The sequence below is a fragment of the Meles meles genome, chromosome 10 (genome assembly GCF_922984935.1).
Source record: "Meles meles chromosome 10, mMelMel3.1 paternal haplotype, whole genome shotgun sequence".
Taxonomy (NCBI): Eukaryota; Metazoa; Chordata; class Mammalia; order Carnivora; family Mustelidae; genus Meles; species Meles meles.
In genome coordinates, this window is record NC_060075.1 from 46,822,217 (window position 1) to 46,847,220 (window position 25,004).

The 25,004-nt window shown below is 42.1% G+C and overlaps 2 protein-coding genes across 6 annotated transcripts in view; both read left to right on the forward strand.

The window, feature by feature from the left end:
- The first annotated feature begins 1,569 nt into the window (after window positions 1-1,569).
- Window positions 1,570-10,771, forward strand: GGCT (gamma-glutamylcyclotransferase). Of its 2 annotated transcripts, XM_046020606.1 has the most exons (4): window positions 1,570-1,816; window positions 6,631-6,776; window positions 8,034-8,169; window positions 10,287-10,750. In XM_046020606.1, exons 1-4 carry the CDS (start codon window positions 1,676-1,678, stop codon window positions 10,428-10,430), a joined length of 567 nt encoding a protein of 188 aa, XP_045876562.1. In that variant the 5' UTR covers window positions 1,570-1,675; the 3' UTR covers window positions 10,431-10,750. The 2 variants fall into 2 exon arrangements, with proteins under 2 accessions (XP_045876562.1, XP_045876563.1); XM_046020607.1 differs by lacking the exon at window positions 8,034-8,169 and having other exon boundaries at window positions 10,287-10,771.
- A 2,541-nt stretch (window positions 10,772-13,312) lies between these two features.
- The window catches only part of NOD1 (nucleotide binding oligomerization domain containing 1), an 80,632-nt gene continuing 68,940 nt past the window's right edge, over window positions 13,313-25,004 (forward strand). For 3 of the 4 annotated variants that reach the window (XR_006820502.1, XM_046020601.1, XM_046020605.1), the window contains exon 1: window positions 23,888-24,382. Coding sequence is in view for 1 of the 4 variants with exons in the window: in XM_046020605.1 (XP_045876561.1) it covers window position 24,382 (1 nt within the window). In the remaining 3 variants the exon portion in view is untranslated. Of the gene's footprint in view, window positions 13,334-23,887; window positions 24,383-25,004 lie in introns of those variants that run through there. The other variant, XM_046020602.1, reaches the window with a different exon arrangement.

Genomic DNA, 25,004 nt, shown 5'->3' on the forward strand with positions numbered 1-25,004 from the left:
CCTCTTACATCATATCGGGAGGCACATAATATCCGATTGGTCCATTTTAGTGATTATAAGATTGATCTAGTTTAAGATGGGAGGGACCAGATTCCTTCATTGTCATCATATTTTTCTTCTGACTACAGCTAGCAATCCCTGGGGGATAATTTGGCCCTTGGGGAGTATTCTGTTCCCTGTCACCCTTTCACCACACAGTTTCATTGATGATCCTGGCATGAATCAGTTATTTAATTAGGGGCTACAAGAGTGATATTCGAATTCTACCATTCATCTTACATTATTTAGCTGGCATACTTTTGTAAAGAGAACCATTTCCTCATCAACTGGGGCTATTTGGTAACCCTGAAATACAGCTGTAAGTAGGAGGGCAGAATAAATGTTTAATTTATTTTCTTAAATTACAACTTTTCAGGGTAAAGAGTTGCTGTAACAGTCACCATAACAAATGAGGCTTTTAAAAATTGTTTTTTATATATGGTTTACTCTTTTGGTGGGACTTTTATGTTTAACATTTTCAGTCAATTGCAGTCATTATTTTTGGTACTCAAATTGTTCTAAATTTGGCCAGTGGGCATTTCTTCAAGCTGGCTCCCATGTCCTTTTGAAAGGACCTCGTTTTTCTTGGATACTTCCAGACGTTACTGCCACAAGATGTTCCAAGCGCTCCTAGTCATTCCCAGCTTCTGACCTGGCATAAACCATTTCTCCAAGGAGCCCTGGGACCTTTCAGTGGAGAATGATATTTGGAGATCAAAATCTAGGTGCCAGGGATAACCACTCCCCCGAGTTCAAATTAATATTTTCATTTCAAAGTTAACAGTATAAGGTTTTATTTCTTGTTTTTATATTTTCATATCTTAGTTTACATTGGAGTTTTTGTACCTAATAACATTAACAAAATTATTCTTTAAATACCTAAACCAACCCTATGAGATAGGGGATCATAAGTTATATGACTATGATCATAATTTATGTTAAAATCGCTATTTTGCAAGAAGGAAAGCGATGAGAGGTGCCCGAGCTTACGTGGCCAGTAAATGGCAGCGCCCGGATTTGAAGCCGGCACGCTACTTCCATCCGGAGAGTCCCAGTCAATTTGCAGGGTCGTCACCGAGGTGATCAGGGCTGAGGGTGAGAGAACCAGCATGTGGAGGGAATTGGCCCGTCGTGACCGACTGCTTCAAACCGGGAAGGCAGAGTGGAGGCGCGCTCCCTAAGGAGCACGAAACACCTGGGAACCACACATGCACCACCAGAAGATTAGAAAGCCTGTTTAGGACCCACGCTGCGCAATCCGAAAACGAAACCACTGGTCCTGGCCCGCCTCATACCAGTAGCGCCCGCCCACCCGCCAATCATATGGAGCCTTGAGCATGGGGGCGGGACAACAGAGGTACATGACCAATGAGGAATCGGCTCCCGGTCGCCTCACGCCTGAGTATTTCAGAGTCCTAAGTGGAGAGCGAAGAGGAGGTGGCGGGCTTGGCCAATCATAAGGGGAGACTCAACATTTGGGACCGGCGGCCAATCAGAAGACTGGTCGCAGGCGACTCGCCCGGCCCGCGCTTCCCGCTTTTCCCCTAACTCCGGAGACTCCCTCTGGTCAGTTCGGACGGTAGTCTTCTCAGAGTCGTGCCGCAGACCCCGGGACCGCGCGGGTGTCGGGTGGAACATGGCGAACTCGGGCTGTGAGGACCTCCGAGTCCAGGAGGAGGAGAGTTTTCTGTACTTCGCCTACGGTAGCAATCTGCTGACGGAGCGGATCCACCTCCGAAACCCGTCGGCCGCCTTCTGCTGCGTGGCCCGCCTGCAGGTCAGTGCTGCCCGCGCGCGGCCCCTGCAGCGGCGGGTCCACCCTGCGGACAGGGGACAGGATTTCGAGAAGTCGCTTTCTCGGAGCCGGGAAGGCTCCTCTTGCTGATAGGAGCACGTCGGGGCTGTCTTCTCTGTCTGGCTTCTGCCCTCCTGGTCAAGCCCGCCCGGCAGCTGTGCACCCCTGGGCCGCCCTGAGCCCCCTGCTGACTTTCCCCGGGAGGCTCGTTCTTCCCAGATCTGGCCACCACTCTTGCCCACCGACTTAGTAGGGAGTCTGTTGTTCTCTCCTCCCTACCACACCTTCGCTGCAAGGCTTGTCAGCTGGAGTTCTGAAACTCGGTTCACCTGTTTCTTGCTGGTGATGGGAGAGGTCCTGAAAGCCGGCACCGTGTCGGAATCATAGTAAGGGCCGAGCTCAGTTAAGTCAGACGACTGGATGAACCATAACCCGCCTTGGTAAAAGTCCTTGCTCTTCCGGGGCGCCTGGCTCGCTCGGTCGGAGGACCTTGTGGCCCTTGGTCTCAGGCCCTGAGTTCGAGCCACACCTTGGGTAAAGAGATTACTTAAATAAATAAAAACTTCAAAATAATAGCTCTTCGGTACAATCCGTTCATACCTTTGGTAGATTTTTTTCCTTGTAGGTACAGAAGTGATAGAGTTAAGTGGGCTGCCTTGAGGACCTGTCCAGGTCTATAGGAGGGACACCCCCCAAAATGATGTAGAAAACCTTTTGATACTGCTGAATTAGACAGACATGGTCTGTGCTGTCCTTATCAGGGTTCTTAGTTGCAAGCAACAGAAAGTGGCTGATTTAAGCAGGAAATGAATGTGTTGAAAGGCTGTTAGAGGACTCACAGAATGACCACAGAACTGATAAACAGAGGCAATATCACAGACAGAACCAGCCTAGGAGGCCACTGGGGCATCACTGCTGAACTTGGTAAATATGGACACTAAGTTGTGCATTACTGACCCTGCCTTCTCTGGACCTTGCCTGCTACTGTCAGTACACCCCTGCAGTTCCTGAAACCAGGATGTAGCCACCACCTCCTGGGTGTCGTTTCTGCTGTCCTTGGGCACTAGCTTCTAATTCAGAGTCCCAGGTGGGTGTCCTGGTTGGCTAACTCTTGGCCACATGCCCATGCCCTGACTGCAAGCAAAGCTGGGAGAACCAACTGCTGGCATTTGAAGCCTCTAAAATGGGAGTTGGGGTCTAGCACTTTCTACCCCCAGACTCCTAAGGTAGGGAATTGCCCAAATGTGGAAAAGAAGTTCGGATGCGTATAGTTGGAACAAGTGGAAGAGCTATCAAGCAAATGATTATTGAGTTTCAGATACGGTGAGTTTAAAAAGGAAACATGTTGTAACTTCCTCGTAGTTTTGCTGTGACCCTAAAACTGCGCCAAAAACAAGTGAAGTCTTGGGGTGCCTGGGTGGCTTGGTTGTTGTTAACTGTCTGCCTTCCGCCCAGGTCATGATCCCAGGGTCCTGGGAATGAGCCTCATATCAAGCTTCCTGCTCAGTGAGGGGCCTGCTTTTCCCTCTCCCACTCCCCCTGCTTGTGCTTGCTCACTGTCTCTCTCTCTCTCTGTCAGGTAAATACATAAAATCTTAAAAAAAAAAAAAAGTGAAGTCTTTACCCCCCAAAAAGAGGAGATCTACAAGGTACTGTGGGAATGTATGATTTGGGTTCCCGACTTAAGAGCTTAGTAAAGCTCTTCCTGAAAATAATGACTTTTAAGCTGAGACCTGAATGATTGGGCAGGGGGAGACAAAGAAAAGAGAAGGAGCAGCCTGTACAAATGACCTCAGGAAAGAAGCTGGATCATCCAGCTGCTGTGGCTAGAGTTTAGTGTTGAGGAGGATATAGCTTGACAACTAAGGAGGTAGCGAAGGACTGCATGCTACAGGACCACAGAAGCCAAAAAAGACTGGTCTTTATCTTGAGAGCAATGAAAAGATCCATGGCAGAATTTAAGCAAATGAAAAATTAGATTTACAACTTCGAAAGCTCATTCTGGTTGCTATGGAAAATGGGTTGGAAGGGAAGACAACAGTGGATGTGGGGAGCCCAGTTAGAAATCTTTTGTAGTAATCCATGCTAAAGATAAGGGCACCTTGAAATGGAGTGGTAGCAGTGGAGTAGATGGGTTGGGGAGATATTTAGGAAATAACAATGTTAGGCCTTGGTAACTGCTTGTGAAGGGAGGATGAGGTAACAGGGGTGACTGAGGTTTTTGGTGCAATGAGGTAGATGGTGGTGATATTTGTAAAGAGAAGAGGAGAATCAGTTTTGGAGGGAAAATCAAGCTCAGCTTAAACATACTGAGTTCAGATGCTTGTTACACATCCAAGTGAGCAGAAGAACATTAGTGAGCATTTATTAAGTACTCACTGTGGGGTAGGTCCTGTTCTAAGCACTTTTGAAGTTTAGAAGAGAGATCTGGGTTGGATTAAAAGATGATTGGAATATTGGATGGTATTTGAAGTCATCGGAGGGGAGAGATTGTCTTGAGCAAATTGCTGATAAACAAGAAAAGGGGCCTAAACTAAGCCCTTAGCAACTCTACCATTTAAACACCAGGTACGGTGGAGGAGTTAGAAAGGGAATTGAGATCGGGGAACAGTCTGAAAGTCAGGAAGGAGGCAGATCAAGACAGGGTGGTTAACTATGTCAGAAGCAGGTGAAAAGTGGAGCAAGAGGAGGAATGAAAATTGTCTGTTGGATTTAGCAGTAGACAACCAGTACCTCATGTGGTTGTGACTTTTTATCAGCTCTCATAATGTCCTGCCAGGGCTACGTGCTCCTAGAATATCCAGTATACCAATTGAAAATACTGGTCACTCAGACCAACCTTTTTCCTGAAATGTCTGACATTTGAAGAAAATAAAGGTGACAGGGATAAAATATAAACCTCAGATTTAGTATCTAGTCCAACCTTTTTTATTATTAAGGAAACTAAGCTCTGGAAAGATGGAAAGAAATTTTCTATACGAAATAGCCAAGTAAGGGTTGTTAATCTTCCCCAGGATTCTCTCCTCTGATTACCCATCTCTATAGGGAAGAAGCTAAGCTATAAATCTGGCTCCGTTATTTATTCATTGAGAGACCTTAGGCAAGTTGCTTAATCTTTATAAGCCACAGTTTTTCTTCCTCAAACTTTTTTTTTTTTTCATTTTATTTATTTTTTCAGTGTAACAGTATTCATTCTTTTTGCACAACACCCAGTGCTCCATGCAAAACGTGCCCTCCCCATTACCCACCACCTGTTCCCCCAACCTCCCACCCCTGACCCTTCAAAACCCTCAGGTAAGCCACAGTTTTTCTTGTTATTAAATGGGTATAATAAAGTTGTTGACAGGATAAAAATGAGAGTCCACATAAAGCTCATAGTGCAATTATAGAACCTAGTCATGTACTAGTGTTAGCTGCTCTTATATTTATTATAGATATAATAGTATACTTCATGAATGTTAGATTAACGTTAGTAAGTATACAAATCACCCTCAAATGGTGGCTTCTTGGGGCGCCTGGGTGGCTCAGTGGGTTAAGGCCTCTGCGTTTGGCTCAGGTCATGATCCTGGTGGTCCTGGGATGGAGTCCTGCACTGGGCTTTCTGCTCAGCAGGGAGCCTGCTTCCTCCTCTCTCTCTGCCTGCCTCTCTGCCTACTTGTGATCTCTGTCAAATAAATAAAATCCTAAAAGAAAAAAAAATGGTGGCTCCTTGAGGGCAAACATGGTAATATATGCTAGTAGGATACTCTTTACATACATAAAAGTAGATTAGGAGTGCCTGTGTGGCTCAGTTGTTAAGAGTCTGCCTTCGGGGGCGCCTGGGTGGCTCAGTGGATTAAGCCACTGCCTTCGGCTCAGGTCATGATCTCAGGGTCCTGGGATCGAGCCCCGCATCGGGCTCTCTGCTCCGCAGGGAGCCTGCTTCCTCCTCTCTCTCTGCCTTCCTCTCTGCCTACTTGTGATCTCTCTCTCTGTCAAATAAATAAATAAAATCTTTAAAAAAAAAAAAAAAAAGAGTCTGCCTTCGGTTCATGGGCTCAGGTCATGATCCTAGGACCCTGGGATTGAGCCTGGCATCGGGCTCCCTGCTCAACAGGAAGCCTGCTTGTATTCCCTCTCTCACGGACTCTCTGTCAAATAAAATAAATAAAATCTTAAAAAAAAGAAAGGTACGTCATAACTCCTATGTAGCTACCCAGCTTCAACAATTATGTGTATATACTGTGGTTGCCTCTAAGTTAAAATCCGTGTTAAAATCCGTGTGTGTGGGCACCTGGGTGGCTCAGTGGGTTAAGCCGCTGCCTTCGGCTCAGGTCATGATCTCAGGGTCCTCGGATCGAGTCCCGCATCGGGCTCTCTGCTCGGCAGGGAGCCTGCTTCCCTCTCTCTCTCTCTGCCTGCCTCTCTATCTACCTGTGATCTCTCTCTGTCAAATAAATAAATAAAATCTTTAATAAAAAATAAAAAAATCCGTGTGTGTGTAGGTAGACTGCGAAGCAATTTTTAAAAATGAAAATACTTACAATAAGGCATTGAGATTACGGACTTTTTTAAAACCTGTTTATGGATGCATATTATATATTCAATATACATTTCATTTTTTAAAATATGAAAGAATATAGTCCTTGAGATCTGGGTCGTTGTTTATCTTTGTATTTTTTACAACTTCTTATTCAGAGAAGGAACTCAAAGTTTATGTCTTAACTACATGGAGTTCAAGGTAAATTTTTTTATTTTGAAGAGGGAAATTTTGGTTCAAGTAGATATTGATCCTATCATTTTGGTTTCCTTTGTAGGATTATAAGCTTGACTTTGGCAATTCCCAAGGCAAAACAAGTGAAACTTGGCATGGAGGTATAGCCACCATTTTTCAAAGTCCTGGCGATGAAGTATGGGGAGTAGTATGGAAAATGAACAAAAGCAATTTGAATTCTCTGGATAAGTAGGTGGCTTCTAATTATAAGTTAAACAATAACTGATTCAGAAAGTGGATCATATGCAAAGATGTGTATATATACGTCTTTCAAAACCATATACTACGTTTTTTATTCTTCAGAGTTAACATGAAATGTATAATGTGCATATCCTAAGAGGAAAAAAAACCTAGGGGTGCCTGACTGGCTCAGTCTGTAGAGCATGCAACTCTTGATCTCAGGGTTGTGAGTTCACAACCTGGGCATAGAGCCTACATTAAAAAAAAAAAAAAAAAAAAGCCTAGAAGGGTCATATATTCCAGTTGAGATTTGGGGGATGCTTATAATCTCTTCTTTTTGTTTTCTTTCTTTCTTTTTTTTAAGATTTATTTATTTGACAGAGAGGGAGAGACAGTGAGAGGAAATACAAGCAGGAAGAGTGGGAGAGGGAGAAGCAGGCTTCCCACTGAGCAGGGAGCCCAGTACAGGGCTCGAGCCCAGGACCCTGGGATCATTACCTGAGCCGAAGGCAGGTGCTTAACAATTGAGCCACCCAGGTGCCCCTATAATCTCTCCTGTAAAAAAAAGGAGTCTTTATTTTTATTCTATTTTTTTAATAAAAAAAATCTTTGTAGCTTCATATTGTGAAAAGGCATGAAGATGTTTGTAATTGTTGCATCTTTCTGTCAGTTTCAAAAGCAGTTCAATTTTTATTAGAGTCAGTTTTTAAAAAAATAATTCTTTAGGCAGCAGTTGAAAAACTTACAATTTGTAAAAACTTTGACAACATATTAGAAATGTCTTGATACTTTTTAAAACAGAATTCTTAAGATCTGTGTGGCGGAGCATGTATACAAAGGAAGTTGGCAGAAAAGAGTAGGGCTTGAGAAGAACATATTATCTGATATGTCCCTGGTGAATGAGAGTGAGCCATTCTCTCTACTTATCTCCAGATGGATGTTCTCTTGTTGTCAGAACACATAGTCATTTTTTTGTAGCCTAAAGAGCAACGTTGAGGGGTACAAAGACTGAAATAACTATGTTCAAGCATGGGTTTAAATAGGATAAATACTGAGGTCTATTAGAAGTATACAAGGAATACTAAATCTGAGGCTTTCCAATTGAAATGCTAAGTTTACTTTTGACATGGTAGCATTTATAATATGTTCTACCATATCCCAAAATACATAGGGAGCAAGTCCATCCATATATTGTTAAATTTTTTTGCCCAGTAAACTAACTTGGCTAAGTCAAATATGGTTAAAATTTGGCTGTTCTGGTTTCAGGCAAGAAGGGGTTGAAAGTGGAACATATGTCCCAATAAAAGTTAATGTTTATACTCAAGAAGGAAAAGGAATAACCTGTCGAAGTTATCAGATGAAAAATTATGAGAGCGCTCCCCCATCTCCCCAGTATAAAAAGGTAAGCAACTTACAAAGACTATTGGTGGTTCCTTTTTAATTTTCACTTAGCTAAACTAAAAAATATCTTGTTTTAAAAAGGCTTAGTGTGCATTAAATTCTATATGAACAATTCAGTCTTTTTTGCCTGCCCTCCCCCTTGAACACTTCACTTTAATCAAAGTGTTTTTAATGCAAAAATGATAGTTACTTACTAACACACAAATTGAAAAACGTTCAGATTTATTTGTAATGATAGACCCATGTTCCTAAAGCAGATTTATTTAAAAAGACTCTGGAAATCGGGCGCCTGGGTGGCTCAGTGGGTTAAAGCCTCTGCCTTCAGCTCAGATCATGATCCCAGAGTCCTGGGATGGAGCCCCGCATCAGGCTCTCTGCTCAGTGGAGAGCCTGCTTCCCCTCCACTTCCCCACCCCCCGCTGCCCTCTCTGCCTGTCTCTCTGCCTACTCATGATCTCTGTCTATGAAATAAATAAATAAAAATCTTTAAAAAAAAAAAAAAAAAAGACTCTGGAAATCTATTTGAGCCGTAATTCTAGATGTGTGTTTTCTTTCCTCAAGTAGAAAATAACATGTATGCTTGCATTTTTAGTGGATTTATTCTATACATAGGCTTTTGGCTTTTGTAATCATTTTTTCTCCACAAGACAGTATTTCATAACACCAAGACTCATTTTTATGGGGGAAAAATATATTACCTATTGCTGAAATGTTTTCCATCCCTAGATAGAGGGAAAAGAGTCATGCTGTCTTTCAAAGTCAGAGATACCACTCCCACAAGCATAGGAAAAGGATGTGGGATAGAAACCCCAACATCCCTTTTTAGAAATCCAAATTTAGGTACTTTGGAAGGCCTAATCAGAACATGGCACGTGGAGTGGATGACCCAGTTCCTGGGCCAAATTTGGAAATTTTCTAGTATGGAACCTAGAGGAGTTAGCCTGGTATGGGTCTGAGAAGCACCACTGAGCACAGCTGCCATGTATTACCTCATTTCCCATCAGAGGTAGAGTAAACTCCCAGGTTAAACTAAAACTTCTCCCTATGAAGTTTACTTTTTTTTTTTTAAAGAATGGTGTCTTTTTCTTACTAGATCGTGCCTGTTCTCTACAATAAGTTTCTGTCTTACTATAAAAAAATTTTAAATTAGAATGACTAGAATAAAAAACACAAGAAATAACAAATGTTAGCAAGGATGTGGAGAAAAAGGAACCCTGATGTGATGCCGGTGGGAATGCAAGCTGGTGCACAGTGTGGTGCATTCCACACTGTGGAAAACAGTGTGGAGGAGCCTCAAAAAATTAAAAATAGAGCTACCCTATGATGCAGTAATCACACTACTGGGTATTTACCCAAAGAAAACGAACACATTAATTTGAAAAGGTGTATGCACTTCTATGTTTACTGCAGCATTATATACAACAGCTAAGATATGGAAGCAGCCTAAGTGTCCATCCATAGTTATGGCTAAATAAGATACGGTGTGTGGGTATTTATATACACATACACACATACAATGGAATATTATTCAGCCATAAAAAGAGAATGAGATCTTGCTATTGACAGCAACATGGATGGGCCTAGAAGGTATCATAGTAAGTGAAATAAATCAGAAAGGCAAATATCATACGATTTCATTCATATGTGGAATCGATGAACAAATAAATGAACAGACAAAAAAATACTTGACTCTTAAATTCAGAGAAAAACTGGTGGTTATCAGAGGGAAGGTGAGTGGGAGGGATGAAATAGGTGAAGGGGATTAAGACCACACTTACCATGATGAGCACTGAGTAATGTAAAGAATTGTTAAATCATTATATTGTACACCTAAAACTAATATAACACTATGTTAATTATACTTCAGTTTTTAAAAATATTTTAACCATATTGTTGAGTAAAATTGATACTCCATGAAATGTATCATGTGGATTTGAAAGCTCTGCACGTTCATGCTCACCATGAGAAAAATGGCTGTCTCTATTTTGTTCTATAATTGTTTATTCTAGAGTTATCTGAAAGCTAACATTTCATGCTTTGATACTGCTTATAAAATTGTGGTATATTAATTATGTTCCTAATTAAAAGGTGTTTTTTGTTTATTTTAAACATTTTTAGGTCATTTGCCTGGGTGCAAAAGAAAATGGTTTGCCACTGGAGTATCAGAAGAAGTTAAATGCAATAGAACCAAATGACTACAAAGGAGAAGTCTCAGAAGAAATTGAAGACATTATCAAAAAGGGAGAAACAAAAGCTCATTAGGACATAATATTTTAGATAGAAATTAAATTATAATAGAAAATACAGATACTCTCTGTATGTGCTAATATATTTTTAACATTTAGAAAAGAGATCTGAGGTATCTCTATGTTTAATATATTTTCAACAGTGCTCTGAAGGGATATCTTACTTAGGTGACTCCTTGTTTTCAGACTAAAAAGAAACTAGATTAGAAATTAGATAATTGAGGGGTGCCTAGGTGGCTCAGTTAAGTGTCTATCTTCTGCTCAGGTCATGATCCCAGGGTCCTGGGATGGAGCCCCATATTGGGCTCCCTGCTCAACGGGAAGACTGCTTCTCCCTCTGCCTGCTGCTCGGCCTACTTGTGCATGCTCTCTCTCGCTTTCAAATAAATAAATAAAATCTTAATTAAAAAGAAAAGATAATTGAAAAGGAGGCCATGAGGCATTAGAATGCATGACAAATGGATGAGGATACTCCTTCATTGGACACTTAAATTTATTTTCAGGAGTGGAGTATATTCTTGTTCTTTGACAAAGGAGAGATTTGCAACTTAATGATCATGCTGGTGAATTGCTCTGCTCTGGGATTTTTTTTTAATCAGCATAAGAGCAAGCGAACTGCAGAGAGAGTTGATAATTTTTTAAATTTTAAAAATGGCATACCGTTCTTAGAGAAACGTATTTGTGGTTTAACCTGTATTCCTTACTAAAGTACTGTATATCACTTTCTTAGAGACTCCTATATGAGTCTGGTGTTGACTCTACACAGTCCGTACTACACAGTCTGGTTCTTGCACCCATGCAGGAACCAGACAGCCTGGGATGAGTTGTCAGTTCTACCACATTCTAGCTAAGAGACCTTGGGTTTCCTGAGTTTGTGCCTCAGTTTGCTCATCTATAGAGATGAGGGCAGTTGAAACACCTATGTCTTGGGATGATTTTGAGGAGTAAATACATGTAATAAGCTTAGAACAGAGCCTGGCACATAATAAGTATTAGAAATCACCAATGTTCTTATTGAAGATTCGAGTTTCTACAGAGCCATCTTAAAGGATCTTAGAGTAGAAGAGTTATGATGATGAGGGGAAAATGTTTTGTTTTATGGAAGCTCCAGTTTGACTCTTGGCTTCTTAAATTTATTTCCTGAACAAATGGAGGAAAGAAGAGTCATGACTAAAACAGCACCAGTTATCAAAAAATCAGGTCTCTGGAATGCAGTGAGAATGCAGAGAGAAAACTGGACTTTAGAAACAGGTTATTGGAATGAAGTGTGCTAGCTGCAGGAACATAAAGATTTGGTTTGTTTTCTTGGGAAAAATAACCAAAGAACTTTTCAGCTACAGCCGTTGAAGTAAGACTGAACCATAGACTTCAGGTTAGATCATGTTTTATAGCTGTTACACCTTACTGTTCTCAGGTACACCCTCTAATATCCTAGTTTTCTCCAGTTCCTAACTCCTCCCAAGAAGACCAGATTTGTCAGTACCCAGAACTCAGTTATGGTAAGATAGTGAGCAAAGCTCAGTTTTGATGTAAAAATAGAATAATATTCTCTTAATCTATCTCACCCACCTAAAATGACAACTTTCATTAAGGAATTTAAAACACTAACAATAAAACCTTCATGTCTGGTCTTTTAATGAAAATCTGGTAGTCATGAGGAATACTGTTTCTCTAGTCATGTTCAAGGTAGTACTACCAAATGTCATAAGCAAGGAATTTGCATTTCTACTAGGGATTTTAGCCCTATAACCACAATACAACCAACTGGATAAACTACAACAATTTTATGAAAAGCATTTCTGGGCTTGCAAGAAAATAAGGAAAATCTTCAAGATATACCAGCCCTTTTCCCACAAAAAGAAAAAGATAAATTTCCCAGCACTGGTAAACAAGTGACACCTACATCTTTGGGTGCACATGCCAATAAAAGCCCTGGAATTTGACTACTCGCCCTTGAGTAATTCCACTGCAGGACAGGAAGACAACCTGAAAATTCTGTATGAAATGGACCCTTGAACAGAACTAAAATGGTCTCTAGTAAGCCTTGTAACTTCCAGCAGAGGCAAATGCAAATTCTCCCTGAAGAAAGCAATCCTAATTTAGGTCCTCAGAATGTCTACCTGGAAATTCAAAAGCTAATAATAAGGAAAATGGTACATCATAACAGGAAAAAAAAATCCCCAAGGTTTTGAGATACTGAAATGATCAAAAACAGTATATAATAAGTATATATGGAGACTTTGACTTCTGGGAAGATGGAGTAGACCTACTCTTCCTTATTCCTTCTGTTAACTATAACTAAAATCCCTGAACATTATGTATAAAACAAGACTCTGAAAAGGGAGAAAAAGCAGACTAGCCAGGGACAAGACACTACATGGTACTGAATTCCCTGGGTTTTCTCTTGCCTCCTACATTTCAGACTTGTAGCTGTGGAAGCCAGCAATCTGAAAGCACCAATGAGCACAGACAAGGAAAACCTACTCTAGTAAAAGGACTAGGAAATGGACACTCTAGCAAGACAAAACTTACAGAGAATAAGTGTTCTCCACCCAAACACCACAAAGAAAAATTATGGACCTCCCCCCTACCCCTACATCTACCCATGCTAGGAAAGGTCAAGAGGGGAGCCTAGACTTCCAGCCTCACCAGGCTGTAGCAGGGCATCCTAACACTGCCCCCTACCACAACAGTCAGTGCAGTGTCAGAACAGGCTGAATAAGGATCCACCCAACAGTAATCGGCCCTGTCTCTCCCCTGCTCCCCATAGTGTCAGTGGAAACCATGCAAAGACCCTGAAGGAAAACTAGAAAAATTTGTTGCTAGCAGACCTACCCTAAAGGAATGGCTGAAGAGAGTTTTCTAGAGAGAAAGGAAGAAATAAAAGAACTGGAACATCAGAAAGGAAAGAGTAACATGGTAAGCAAATACATGAGTAAATACAATAGACTCCTCCTGAATTTCTGAAATAATGGTTGAAGCAAAAATTATAACATTGTGTTTCTAAATATGTAGAAGTAATATTTAATTATAAAGGGATTGGTAAAAATTATGACACCAATAGACTGAAAAATTATATGTATATATTGTAATAGCTAAAGAAACAGCTTAAGAAAGTTATATGAACAAATACACTTTAAAAAACTATAGAGGGGTGCCTGGGTGGCTCAGTCAGTTAAGCATCCAACTCTTGATTTCGGCTCAGGTCATGATCTCAGGATTGTGAGATCAAGGCCTACTTTGGGCTCCATGCTAAGTAGAGGGGAGGGGGGTAGCAGGATGTGTGAGCCCTGTGATAGGTATTAAGGAGGACACATACTGCAGGGAGTGCTGGGTGTTATACACAATGAAGCATGGAATGCTACATCAAAAACTAATGATGTACTATATGGTGACTAACAACATAATAAAAATAAAAGTAAATACTAACACTAAAAAAAAGAAGTTACAGTTATAGAAATATACATATATTTTAGGTACACACATTTAGAGTAACTGCAGAATTTTCAAGATGATACAAATGATAAATATACAAATGTACATTAGCACAGCAGTACATGATTCTGTCTTTGCTGCCCATCATCACCAGGTTATTAAAATCCGTTAAACCTTAAAACAAACAAACAAAAAAAACCTCTCTCTTTCTCTACCCCTCCCTACTTCTAAAAAACAAACCCACTACAGATAAATAAAAATGCAATTCAAAAAAACGTTCACGTAACCTATAGAAACTTATTTTAAAAAAGAAATGGGGGCGCCTGGGTGGCTCAGTGGGTTAAAGCCTCTGCCTTCGGCTCAGGTCATGATCTCAGAATCCTGGGATGGAGGCCCGCATCGGGCTCTCTGCTCAGCGGGGAGCCTGCTTCCCTTTCTCTCTCTGCCTGCCTCTCTGCCTACTTGTGATCTCTGTCTGTCAAAAAAAAAAAAAAAAAAGACCATAGGAAAAAAAGCAAACAAAAATAAACCTACAGACAATATCCCTCATGAATATAGATTAAACATTATAAACTAAATACTCATAATTAGAATTCAGCAGTACATAAAAAGAATCATACATCATGGCCAAAGAAGGTTTGAGATACTTGAAAATCAAAGTAATCTGTATTAACAAGCAAAAAAGTAAAGTCACATGATCATGTCAGTTGTTGCAGAAAAAAGCATTTGGCACATTCAACACCCGTCCATGATTAAAAAAAAAAAAAAAAAAAAAAAATTCTCAGGGCACCTGCGTGGCTCAGTCAGTTAAACATCTGACTCTTGGGGCACCTCGGTGGCCTCTGCCTTCAGCTCAGGTCATGATCTTGGAGTCCTGGGATCAAGCCCCGAGTTGGGCTCTCTGCTCGGCAGGGAGCCTGCTTCCCCCTCTCTCTCTGCCTGTCTCTCTGCCTACTTGTGATTTCTCTCTCTGTCAAATAAATAAATAAAATCTTTAAAAACAAACAAACAAAAAAAATCTGACTCTTGGTTTCAGCTCAGGTCATTATCTCATGGGTTGTGTAATGGAGCCCCCCATTTGGGCTCTCTGCTCAGTGAAGAGTCTGCTTGGAGATTCTATCCCTCTGCCACTCCCACTTGCATATGCGCATGCTCTCTTGCTCTCGCGCTCTCTCTCTCTCTCTCTCTGAAACAAATAAATAAATCTTTAAAGAAATTCTCGGAAAAATAGAAACAGAGGGAACTTCAACAATATGATAAAGAGCATCTATAAAATACTTATAGCTAACATTGTACTTAATTGAAAAAGACTAAATGCTTTCCCCCTAAAACCAGGAAGAAGGCAAGGATATCTGCTCTCATCATCGTTATTCAAGATGGTGCTAGAAGTTCTGGCCAGTGCAATAAGGGGGGAAAAAAATGAAAGGCTTATAGACTGGAATGGAATAAATGAAACAGTCTTATTTACAAATGACATGATTGTCCATGCAGAAAATTTCTGGGAATCTACAAAAACAAGGTATCATGCTTTCTTTTTTTTTTTTAAGATTTTATTTATTTATTCGACAGAGATCATAAGTAGGCAGAGAGACAGGCAGAGAGAGAGGAGGAAGCAGGCTCCCCGCTGAGCAGAGAGCCTGAAGTGGGACTTGATCCCAGGACCCTGAGATCATGACCTGAGCCGAAGGCAGAGGCTTAACCCACTGAGCCACACAGGCGTCTTTGTGCTTTTTTTCTATTGCTTTTCCTCTAAGATCAGAAACAAGACTAGGATGTCCGGTCTCACCACTTTAATTCAACTTAGTAATAGAAGTCCAAGCCACAACAATCAGACAAGAAAAATAAATAAGAGGGATCCAAATTGGTGAGGAAGAAGTAAAACTTTCACTATTTATAGATGGTATGACGCTATATGAAAACCCCAAAGAATCCAGCAAAAATACTACTTGAACTGATAAGTGAATTCAGTAGTTACAGGAGAAAAAAATAAATATACAGAAATCTGTTGCATTTCTATACACTGATAATGAAGCAGCAGAAAGTGAAATTAAGAAAACATTCCCGTTTACAATTGCACCAAAAATGTTAAAATACCTAAGAATAAACCTAACTAAAGAGGTGAAAGACCTGTACTCTGAAAACTAGAAAACTTTTGATGAAAGAAATTGAAGATGACCCCCAAAAATGGAAAGACATTCCATGCTCATGGATTGGAAGAACAAGTATTGTTAAAATGTCTATACTACCTAAAGCAATATACACATTGAATGCAATCCCTATAAAAATATCAACAGCATTTTGAGGCACCTGGTGACTCCGTTGGTTAAGTGGGATTGAGTCCTGCATTAGGCTCCACACTTGGCAGAGAATTGGTTTGAGGATTCTCTCTCTCCCTTTGCCCCTTTCCCTGCTCATGCCCTCTCTTTCTCTTTCTAAAATAAATAAATCTTAAAAATATATATCAATAGCATTCTTCACAAAAATAGCATAATCAATCCTAAAATTTGTATGGAACCACAAAAGACCCTGAAAAACCAAAACAACCTTGAAAAGGAAAGCCAAAGCTGGAGGCATCATAATTCCAGACCTCAAGTTATATCACAAAGTGGTAGTAATCAAAACAGTATGGTACTGGCACAAAAATAAACACATAGATCCAAGAAACAGAATAGAAAACCCAGAAATAAAACCCACAATTATATGGTCAATTAATCTTTGATGAAGCAGAAAAAGATATCCGATGGGAAAAGGACAGTCTCTTCAACAAATGGTGTCTGAGCCTTTGGTTCAGTTTATGATCTCAGGGTCCTGGGATTAAGCTCCTGCATCACAACAGGCTCTCTGCTCTGCGGGGAGCCTGCTTCCCCCTCTCTCTCTGCCTGCCTCTCTGCCTACTTGTGGTCTCTCTCTCTCTCTCTGTCAAATAAATAAATAAAATCTTTTAAAAAATTAAATTAAATTAAAAATGACTTATTCTGGAAAATGTTACATCTACACTTAAAAAGAATGTGTATTCTGCTGTTTTCATACCCTTTGCGTGATAAATATTTCTCTTTCCCTTCATTTTCAATCTGCATGTATCTTTAGGTCTGAAGTGAGTCTCTTATAGGCGGCACATAGATGGTCCTTGCTTTTTTTTTTTTTTTTTTTTTTTTTTTTTTTTAATGAGAGCGAGAGAGCACAAGCACGGAGAGCAGCAGGCAGAGAGAGAAGCAGACTCCCTACCGAGCAGGGAGGCCGATGTGGGGCTTGATCCCAGGACCCTGGGATCATGACCTGAGCTGAAGGCAGACGCTTAACTGACTGAGCCACCCAGGTGCCCGATCCTTGCTTTTTTATCCATTCTGTTACCCTGTGTCTTTTGATTGGAGCATTAAATCCATTTACATTCAGAATAATTATTGATGGGTATGTACTTGTTGCCATTTTGTTACTTGTTTTATGGTTGTTTTCATAGTTCTCTGTTCCTTTCTTCTCTTGCTCTATTTCCTTGTGGTTTGATGGCTTTCTTTAGTGATGTGCTTGGATTCCTTTCTCTTTGTTTTTTGTGTATCTTTTACAGGTTTTTGATTTGTGGTTACCATCACAATACATATATAACATCTTATGTATATAACAATCAATATTAAATTGATGGTCACTTAAGTTCAAACCTATTCTAAAAGCATTAAATTTTTACTCCCATCACCCACATTTTATGTATGTGATATCATACTTGATATGCTTTTATTTTGTGACTCCCTTGACTAATTTTCATAGATATAATTGATTTTACTGATTTTGTCCTTTTACCTCTGTACTAGTTGTATAAGTGATTAATCTACTACATTTATTATGTTCACCTCTGAACTTTTTCCCTTTCATAATTTTCTTATTCCTGATTATGGCCTTTTCTTTCCACTCAAAGAATTCCATTTAGGGGCACCTTGCTGACTCAGTCAGTAGAAAATGCAACTCTTGATCTTGGGGTACTGCGCTGAGCCTTGTTTGCCTTCAGTGCAACAAGGTGGCTCACTTGGTCTGTTGTGGTCCAGGTTTGATTACTGTGCTGTTAAAGGGCCAGTCTGAGACTGTTGTAGGCTTATAGGTGGTGTCAGCAGTTAGACCAGATGCCTGTCTTCAGCCCATTTGCTGGGGCTACATTAACACTAACTTGAAAGGTGCTCTTCTTTCCTCATCCCCTGAGAGGCTTTTGCTGGTGGGTGGGCCTGACATCAGGCCAGATGCCTGCTGGGGCTGCAGATGCACTGATCAGCAGGGCACTCTCTCTGCACTGCCACTTAAAAGGTTGGGCTGCTGGGGCTGTGCGTGTACTGGTGTGTGTTGTTATCTTTCCTTCTCCCTAGGGCAGGATTTACTTTGGAGTGCCAGTGGTCTTGCAGGGGCTGCTTGCAGGTTGAGCCACTGGCAGGAGCGCCTTTGGAAGCATTCCTTCTTAGGGGAGGTGGGTTGAATGGGGCTGATCTGCAGGAGAATGTGGGGATGGGTCACATGGTGTTAGCAAGTAGGTCTGGCTAGCTAGCCTGAGGTGGTTGAGGGGGAGAGAAAATGGCTCCTGCCAGATCTTTGGTTCTTAAAGAAGTCTCCTAAAGATCCCTGCCCCTCCAGCACACATCCCAGGATTAGTAAATCAACATCCTTCACCCATACCCTAGGCCCTTTTCAAGCTACTGCTTCTATGCTGTGTCTCAGTGGGGTTCCTTGTTATCCTGTCTCTTTAAAAGTGGGGACTCCATTTTCTATCACTCTCCAGGCTGTTGATCTTTAAAGCATGTGGAGTTAAGCCCCACTGGTTAGGAAAATTCATGAAGTTAAGCACCACTGGTTTTCAAAGCCAAATGTTATGGGGACCTATCTTCCCAGTGCAGATTGTTCATGTCCAGGGTGCCTGATACGGGCCTCCTTCTCCCTTCTTTTGTGCTTCTTTCCTTCTTTCCCTTCTCCATGCTTGTGGTGTCCCTCCTGTTTGTGGTTAGTCTCTCTAGGAGTTTGGTTCCCAACCCCATCTCTGCCCCTCCTATGCTTTTTGACGTATCCTCCTCTCAATGATCAACTGTGGAATGTCTGCTTTGCCAGTCTTCAGGTTATTTTCTGGGTTCGATGCACTGATGTGGCTGTTATCTAGGTATGCCCATGAGACAAGGTGAGCTTAGGACTCCACTAGCCCTGTCTTCCCAGAACCTGAGCATCTCTTTTCTTTCTTTAAAAAAAAAAAAGATTTTATTTATTTATTTGACAGAAAGAGAGACAGTGAGAGAGGGAACACAAGCAGGGGGAGTAGGAGAGGGAGAAGAAGGCTTCCTGCTGAGCAGGGAACCCAATGTGGGGCTCAATCCCAGGACCCTGGGATCATGACATGAGCCGAAGGCAGATGCTTAATGGACTGAGCCACTGTTAAAGCATCTCTTTTCAATTATTATGAGTTTATTCCTGAGAGTGGAGTTGCTGGATCATATGGTAATTCTATGTTTAAACTTTTGAGGAACCACCAAACTATTTCCACATTGGCTGAACCATTTCACATTCTTACCTATGATATATACAATTGCTTTTTTAAGAAAATGCAATACTTAAATGTAAACTTTACAAAGGATGTGTAAGTCTTATATGCTGGAAACTATAAAACACTGATATAAGAAACTAAAGATCTAAATAAATAGGCATACCATGTTTGTGGGTTGCAAGGCTCAATACAGTAAAGATGTTAATTATCCCCAGTACAGGTTTAAAATAATTCCTATCAAAATTCCAGCAAGGGGAGCCTGGGTGCCTCAGTCCATTAAGTGTCTGCCTTTGGCTCAGGTCATGATCCCAGGGTCCTGGGATCTAGCCCCAGATTGGGCTCCCTGCTCAGCAGGAAAGATGCTTCTCCATTTCCTTCTGCCTGCTGCTCTGCCCCTCTCTCTCTGTCAAATAAATAATTAAATAAATCTATCTTTTAAAAAATCCCAGCAAGATTATTTTTCCAAAATTTATGTTGAAAGTCAAAGGAACTAGAATAGACAAAGCAATTTTTTAAAAAAGTTTTAAAGATTTTTATTCATTTATTTATTTATTAGGGGGTGAGGGAAGAATGGAGGAAGAGGGACAAGCAGACTGAGTACTGAGCACAGAATCTTATGCGGGGCTTGATCTGACAACCCTGACCTGAGCTGAAATCAAGAGTCGGATACTCAACTAACAGTACCCGGGCACCCTAGATAAAGCAACTTTAAAAAAGAAGAAGATGCGAAGAATCTTCCCAGTTTCAAGACTGTATTGTATTGGCAAAGGGATACATACGTAGACAAATGGAACAGAACTGAGAACCCAGAAATAGACCTACATAAAGGTGCAAAGGTAATTTAAAGGAGTAATGAAGGGAAAATAACCTTTAACAGGTGGTGCTGGAGAAGCAGCTGGACACCCACAGGCCAACAACAAAGAAAGAAAGAAAGAAAAATTAACCTTAACTCAGGTCTCCTACAAAATCTAACTTGAAATGGGTCATGGACTTAAATGTCTGACATAAAACCGTAAAACTTTAAGGGAGAAAAATCTTTGAAATATAGGACTTGTCAAAGAGTTCTTAGATTTAATACAAAAGCATGATTCATATCAGGAAAAATTGATAAACTGGACTTAATCAAAATTAAACCCTCTGTTCTGTGAAGGATCCTATTAAAAGAAGGAAAGACAAGCTAGGAGTGGGAGAAAATATTTGCAAACCACATAGCTGACAAAGGGCTGGAATCTAGAATACATAAAGAAATCTCAAAACTGGATAGTAGAAAAGCAAACAATCCTTTTAGAAAATGAACAGAAGATGTGAAGAGACATTTCACCCGAGAAGAGATAACAGCAAATAAAGCACATGAAAAGATGTCCAACATCATTAGCAGATTAAAGTTACAATGATATATCGCTATCACGACCCACCTATCAGTGTGTATAAAATAAGACATTGTGACAACATCAAATGCTGATAAGCCGGATCATTCACACATTGTTGCCAGGAATGTAAAATGATACATCTACTCTGGAAAACAATTTGGCAGTTTCTTAAGAAACTAAACTTGTGGGGGCATCAGGGTGATTCAGTCTTTGGAACATTGGACTCTTGGTTTCAGGTTAGGTCATGATCACACGGGTCATGAGATGGGACCCTGCATTTGGGGGAGGGTGTCCTGTGCTCAGTGGGGAGTCTGCTTGAGGGGCAGAGGGAGAATCAGACTCTCCATTGAGCAGGGGGCCCGACGTAGGGATCAATCCCAGGACCCTGATCAAACCCTGAGGGATTGATCCCTCAGATCATGATCTGAGCCAATGTTAGTCGATTAATCAACTGAGCCACCCAGCGGCCCTTGATTTTTTATTTTGGCTTGGGTCCTGATCTCACTGTTGGGAGCTTGAGCTCTATGGGGCTGGGCACTGGGCATGGAGTCTGCTTAAGATTCTCTCTCTCGCTCTCCCTCTGCCCCTCCCGCACCCCCTCCCTGTCTTAAAAAAGAGAAAAAAAGAAGCAGCTAAACATATAATTACAGTAAGATCCAGCAGTTGCCCTCCTGGACACTATTATGTTCACATATCAATCTGTATGTGAATGTCTACAAGAGATTTCTTCATAATAGCCCCAAACTGGAAAAACACAGATGTCCTTTAACATGTGAATGGTCAAATAAATCATGGTGATCTGTGTGGTAATGCAATGAAGTACTACTCAACAATAAAAGGGAAAGGACTATTGATACATGCCATGACCTTGAATATCTGGGGAATTACACTGAGTAAATAAAACCAGTCCCCAAATGTTACATACATACATCCTGTATGCTTCTATTTATATAACATTCTTCAAATGACAAATTATAGAAATGGGGAACAGATTAGTGGTTGCCAGTGACTAAAGGGGAAGCACTGTGGTAAAAAAGGGTGACATGAGGGATCTTGGTGATGATGGAAATGTTCTGTATCTTGACTATCAGGGCCAACAGCCTGGTTGTGATCTTACGCTGTGGTTCTGGAATATGTTCCCACTAGGAGAAATTGTGTTAAGGGTGAATGGATCCCCTCTGCATTAGTTCTTCAAGCTGCATGTGAATTTGTAATTATTGCAAAGAGTTGAAGGAAAAACAAAAAATAACTGTGTATTTTTTAAAGTGATGGAATTAGGGGCGCCTGGGTGGCTCAGAGGGTTAAGCCTCTGCCTTCGGCTCAGATCCATGATCCCAGGGTCCTGGGATGGAGCCCCATGTCGGGCTCTCTGCTCAAAGGGGAGCCTGCTTCCTCCTCTCTCTCTGCCTGCTTCTCTGCCTACTTGTGATCTCTGTCTGTCAAATAAATAAATAAAATCTTTAAAAAAATAAATAAAGTGATGGAATTAGCAAAGAACAGGAGACTGTCCAAAATGACCAAGAAAACTAGAAATAGAACCAAAATTCTTAGAAAGGAAATACATTGTTAAAATTAAAAACTTGAGTGGATGGTGTATTGTTTCCTAGTGCCACTGGAACAAGTTACCACAAATGTAGTGGCTGAAAACAAGAATTTATTTTCTGACATTTCTGGAGGTCAGGAATCTGAAACATCTCACTGTGCTAAAATCAAAAGGGTCAATAAAACACCATTCCTTTGTCAATATTCCTTTGGAGGCTCTATGGAAGAATCCATTTTGTTGCCTTTTCATCTTCTAGAAATGCTCTTAGTCCTTGGCTCAGAACCCTGTTCCTCCATCTTCGAAGCCAGCAACATCAGGCCAAATTTTCTCTGCTTACCATCTTTTTGATTCTTCTTTTTCTGCCTCCCTCTTCCATGTATAAGGACCCCTCTGACTACATTGGACTCACCTGGTTAATCCACTATAATTTTCCCATTTTAAGGTTAGCTGATTTGCACCCTTAGTTCCATCTGCCACCTCCATTCTGCTTTTGCCATATTCACAGTTTCCAAGTATAGGCCATGGACATGGAAGGCGGCAGGGCTGGGGGTGGGATAGGGTGTAGATATTACTCTGCCTACCACAGATGGGTTAAAGAGCTGATTCAAATACTTGCAAAATAATTGCTGAATGGAAAGACAGTAATGAGGAGGTTACTTGGAATGCAGCCAGAGAAACAGGATATGGAAAATAGGAGAGTTTAAAAGCCATGGAAGATAAAATTCAGAATCCTAGGAGGCAAGAGAATTTTTTTAAAAGATTATTTATTTATTTGTTTATTTAACAGAGAGAGAGATCCTAAGTAGGCAGAGAGGCAGGGGCGGGGGGGGGGGGGGGGGGGGGGGGGGGGGGGCTCAATCCCAGGACCCTGAGACCATGACCTGACCTGAAGGCAGAGGCTTAACCCACTGAACCACCCAGGTGCCCCGGAAAGAGAATTTTTGTAATTTTTCTATCAGAGGTTAATATAAGGATAAACTGAAAGAATTAGCATCTTTATTGTCTTCATTTTGGTGTTTACAAGTTGCCCTTTGTATCCCATCAATTTTATGCAAAGTTTTACTTTTGAGTTATTAACGTACTTTCTCAGAAGGCAGCCTTTGGTAAGAACTTAAATATTCAAGAGCATTTGTGGTTACAAGACTGAACGCATTTTAGTGTGAATGACATCTTATAGAATCAGTATGCCTTGTGCAGACCTTCCCTTTTTAAACGTTAAACGTTTTGTTGGGGAAATTTATTAAAATTTATTTTATAGGGGAAACACTGATTAATGTATACAGTATAAAATGTACACTGCCAAGAACAGATTTAAGAACAGGAAGAAAGCCTTAGATTTTTAAAAGTATAAATCGAAGTAAATGCTCTGTTGTAAAGTTTGATTACTTTGAGCTCCTTTTTATCCAGGCGCACGTGTCCCACTTTAACAAGTTGCACCGTGGCGCCCACGCTCCGCCTCTGGTTGCAGGATCAGGGGTGGTACTTTTAAGGGGACTGGCTGGCCTGCTGGGCTTCTGGCCACCATGGCCCAGCTGGCGCCTTGAGTTCCCAGGCGTGTCACCCCTGAGCGAAGGCTCCCGCCCGCTCACTGGGCCCTGCGCGGTGGTCGGCTGCTAGTGCTCCGGCGGGGAGCGCCCCTTGGGGCTGCTCCCGGCCACTTTCCGCTCGCCGCGTCTCCCGACTGCCCGCGAGTCGGCTGCCCCAGCGCCGACCCCGCCTCGTCCGCCGGCACCGCCTCCGCCCCTCGGCGCTGCCAGCCCAGGCGGGAGGGCACGATAGGCAGTGCTCTCTCGGCCAGTTCCCGTTCCGGGCCGGGGCGCGGCCGCTCCTGCTCTCAGCCTCCCGCAGCTGCCAGTGCCGTGAGCTTCCTCTGCCTCGGCCCTACCCCGGGCCTCGGTGCTCCTCGGTCCCCGCGCTCTCTCGGGCCTCGGTGCTCCTCGGTCCCCGCGCTCTCTCGGTGCTCCTGGGTCGCAGCGCTCTCGGGCTCGGTGCTCCTCGGTCGCCGCGCTCTCGGACCTCGGTTCTCCTCGGTTCCCGCGCTCCAGGGTCTCCGCGCTCCCGAGCTTCCGCTAGCTCTGGTTCCGAGCTGCTACGGGGTCTGCACACGTGGAGCCCAAGTAAGTTCCAGCGACCGCGGCTGGTGGCACCGGGAAGAAGTTGCCGGGGGTCCTGGGCGCTGCTATCGGGGACGCGCACAGAGGAGGGATCCTGTTTGTGGGCGGAATGCAATATTCCCCCTGGAAGAGCTCCGGGTGGGACAAGGAGGAATGCAGTTTGAGGAATGCAGAAAAAGTTCAAACGGATGAACTTGGCGTCTGCGGAATCACTGATCCCTCGCTAGGGGATTTCTAAATCCGGCCTGCAACTTAGAATGCCCGTTCGCATCCCGGACCAATTACATCAGAATTCCTTGTGGTAGGACCCAGGCCTCTAGAACGTTTGAACTCCCCAGGTGATTCCAGTGTGCAGCCAGGGTTGGGAAAAACCAATCCCCAAATAAAGGATGGCTGCCAAGGAAGGTGGAAAGACGGCAGGCAGGGACGTTGATGGAGTCCAGCTGCAGACGGATCCCGCTGCACCCGTGTCCTGCGTGGTCCTGGGGACCCGGCAGCGGGCTTCCGTCCGGCTTTCTGAGCCGCAGAAAGGGGAATGAGACTGCTTGGCAGGGTGAATAGCGTGTTCAAAAGAACCTCGTATATTCGCACAGTCTTTTGGCCCATTGTGAAAAACAAGGACTGC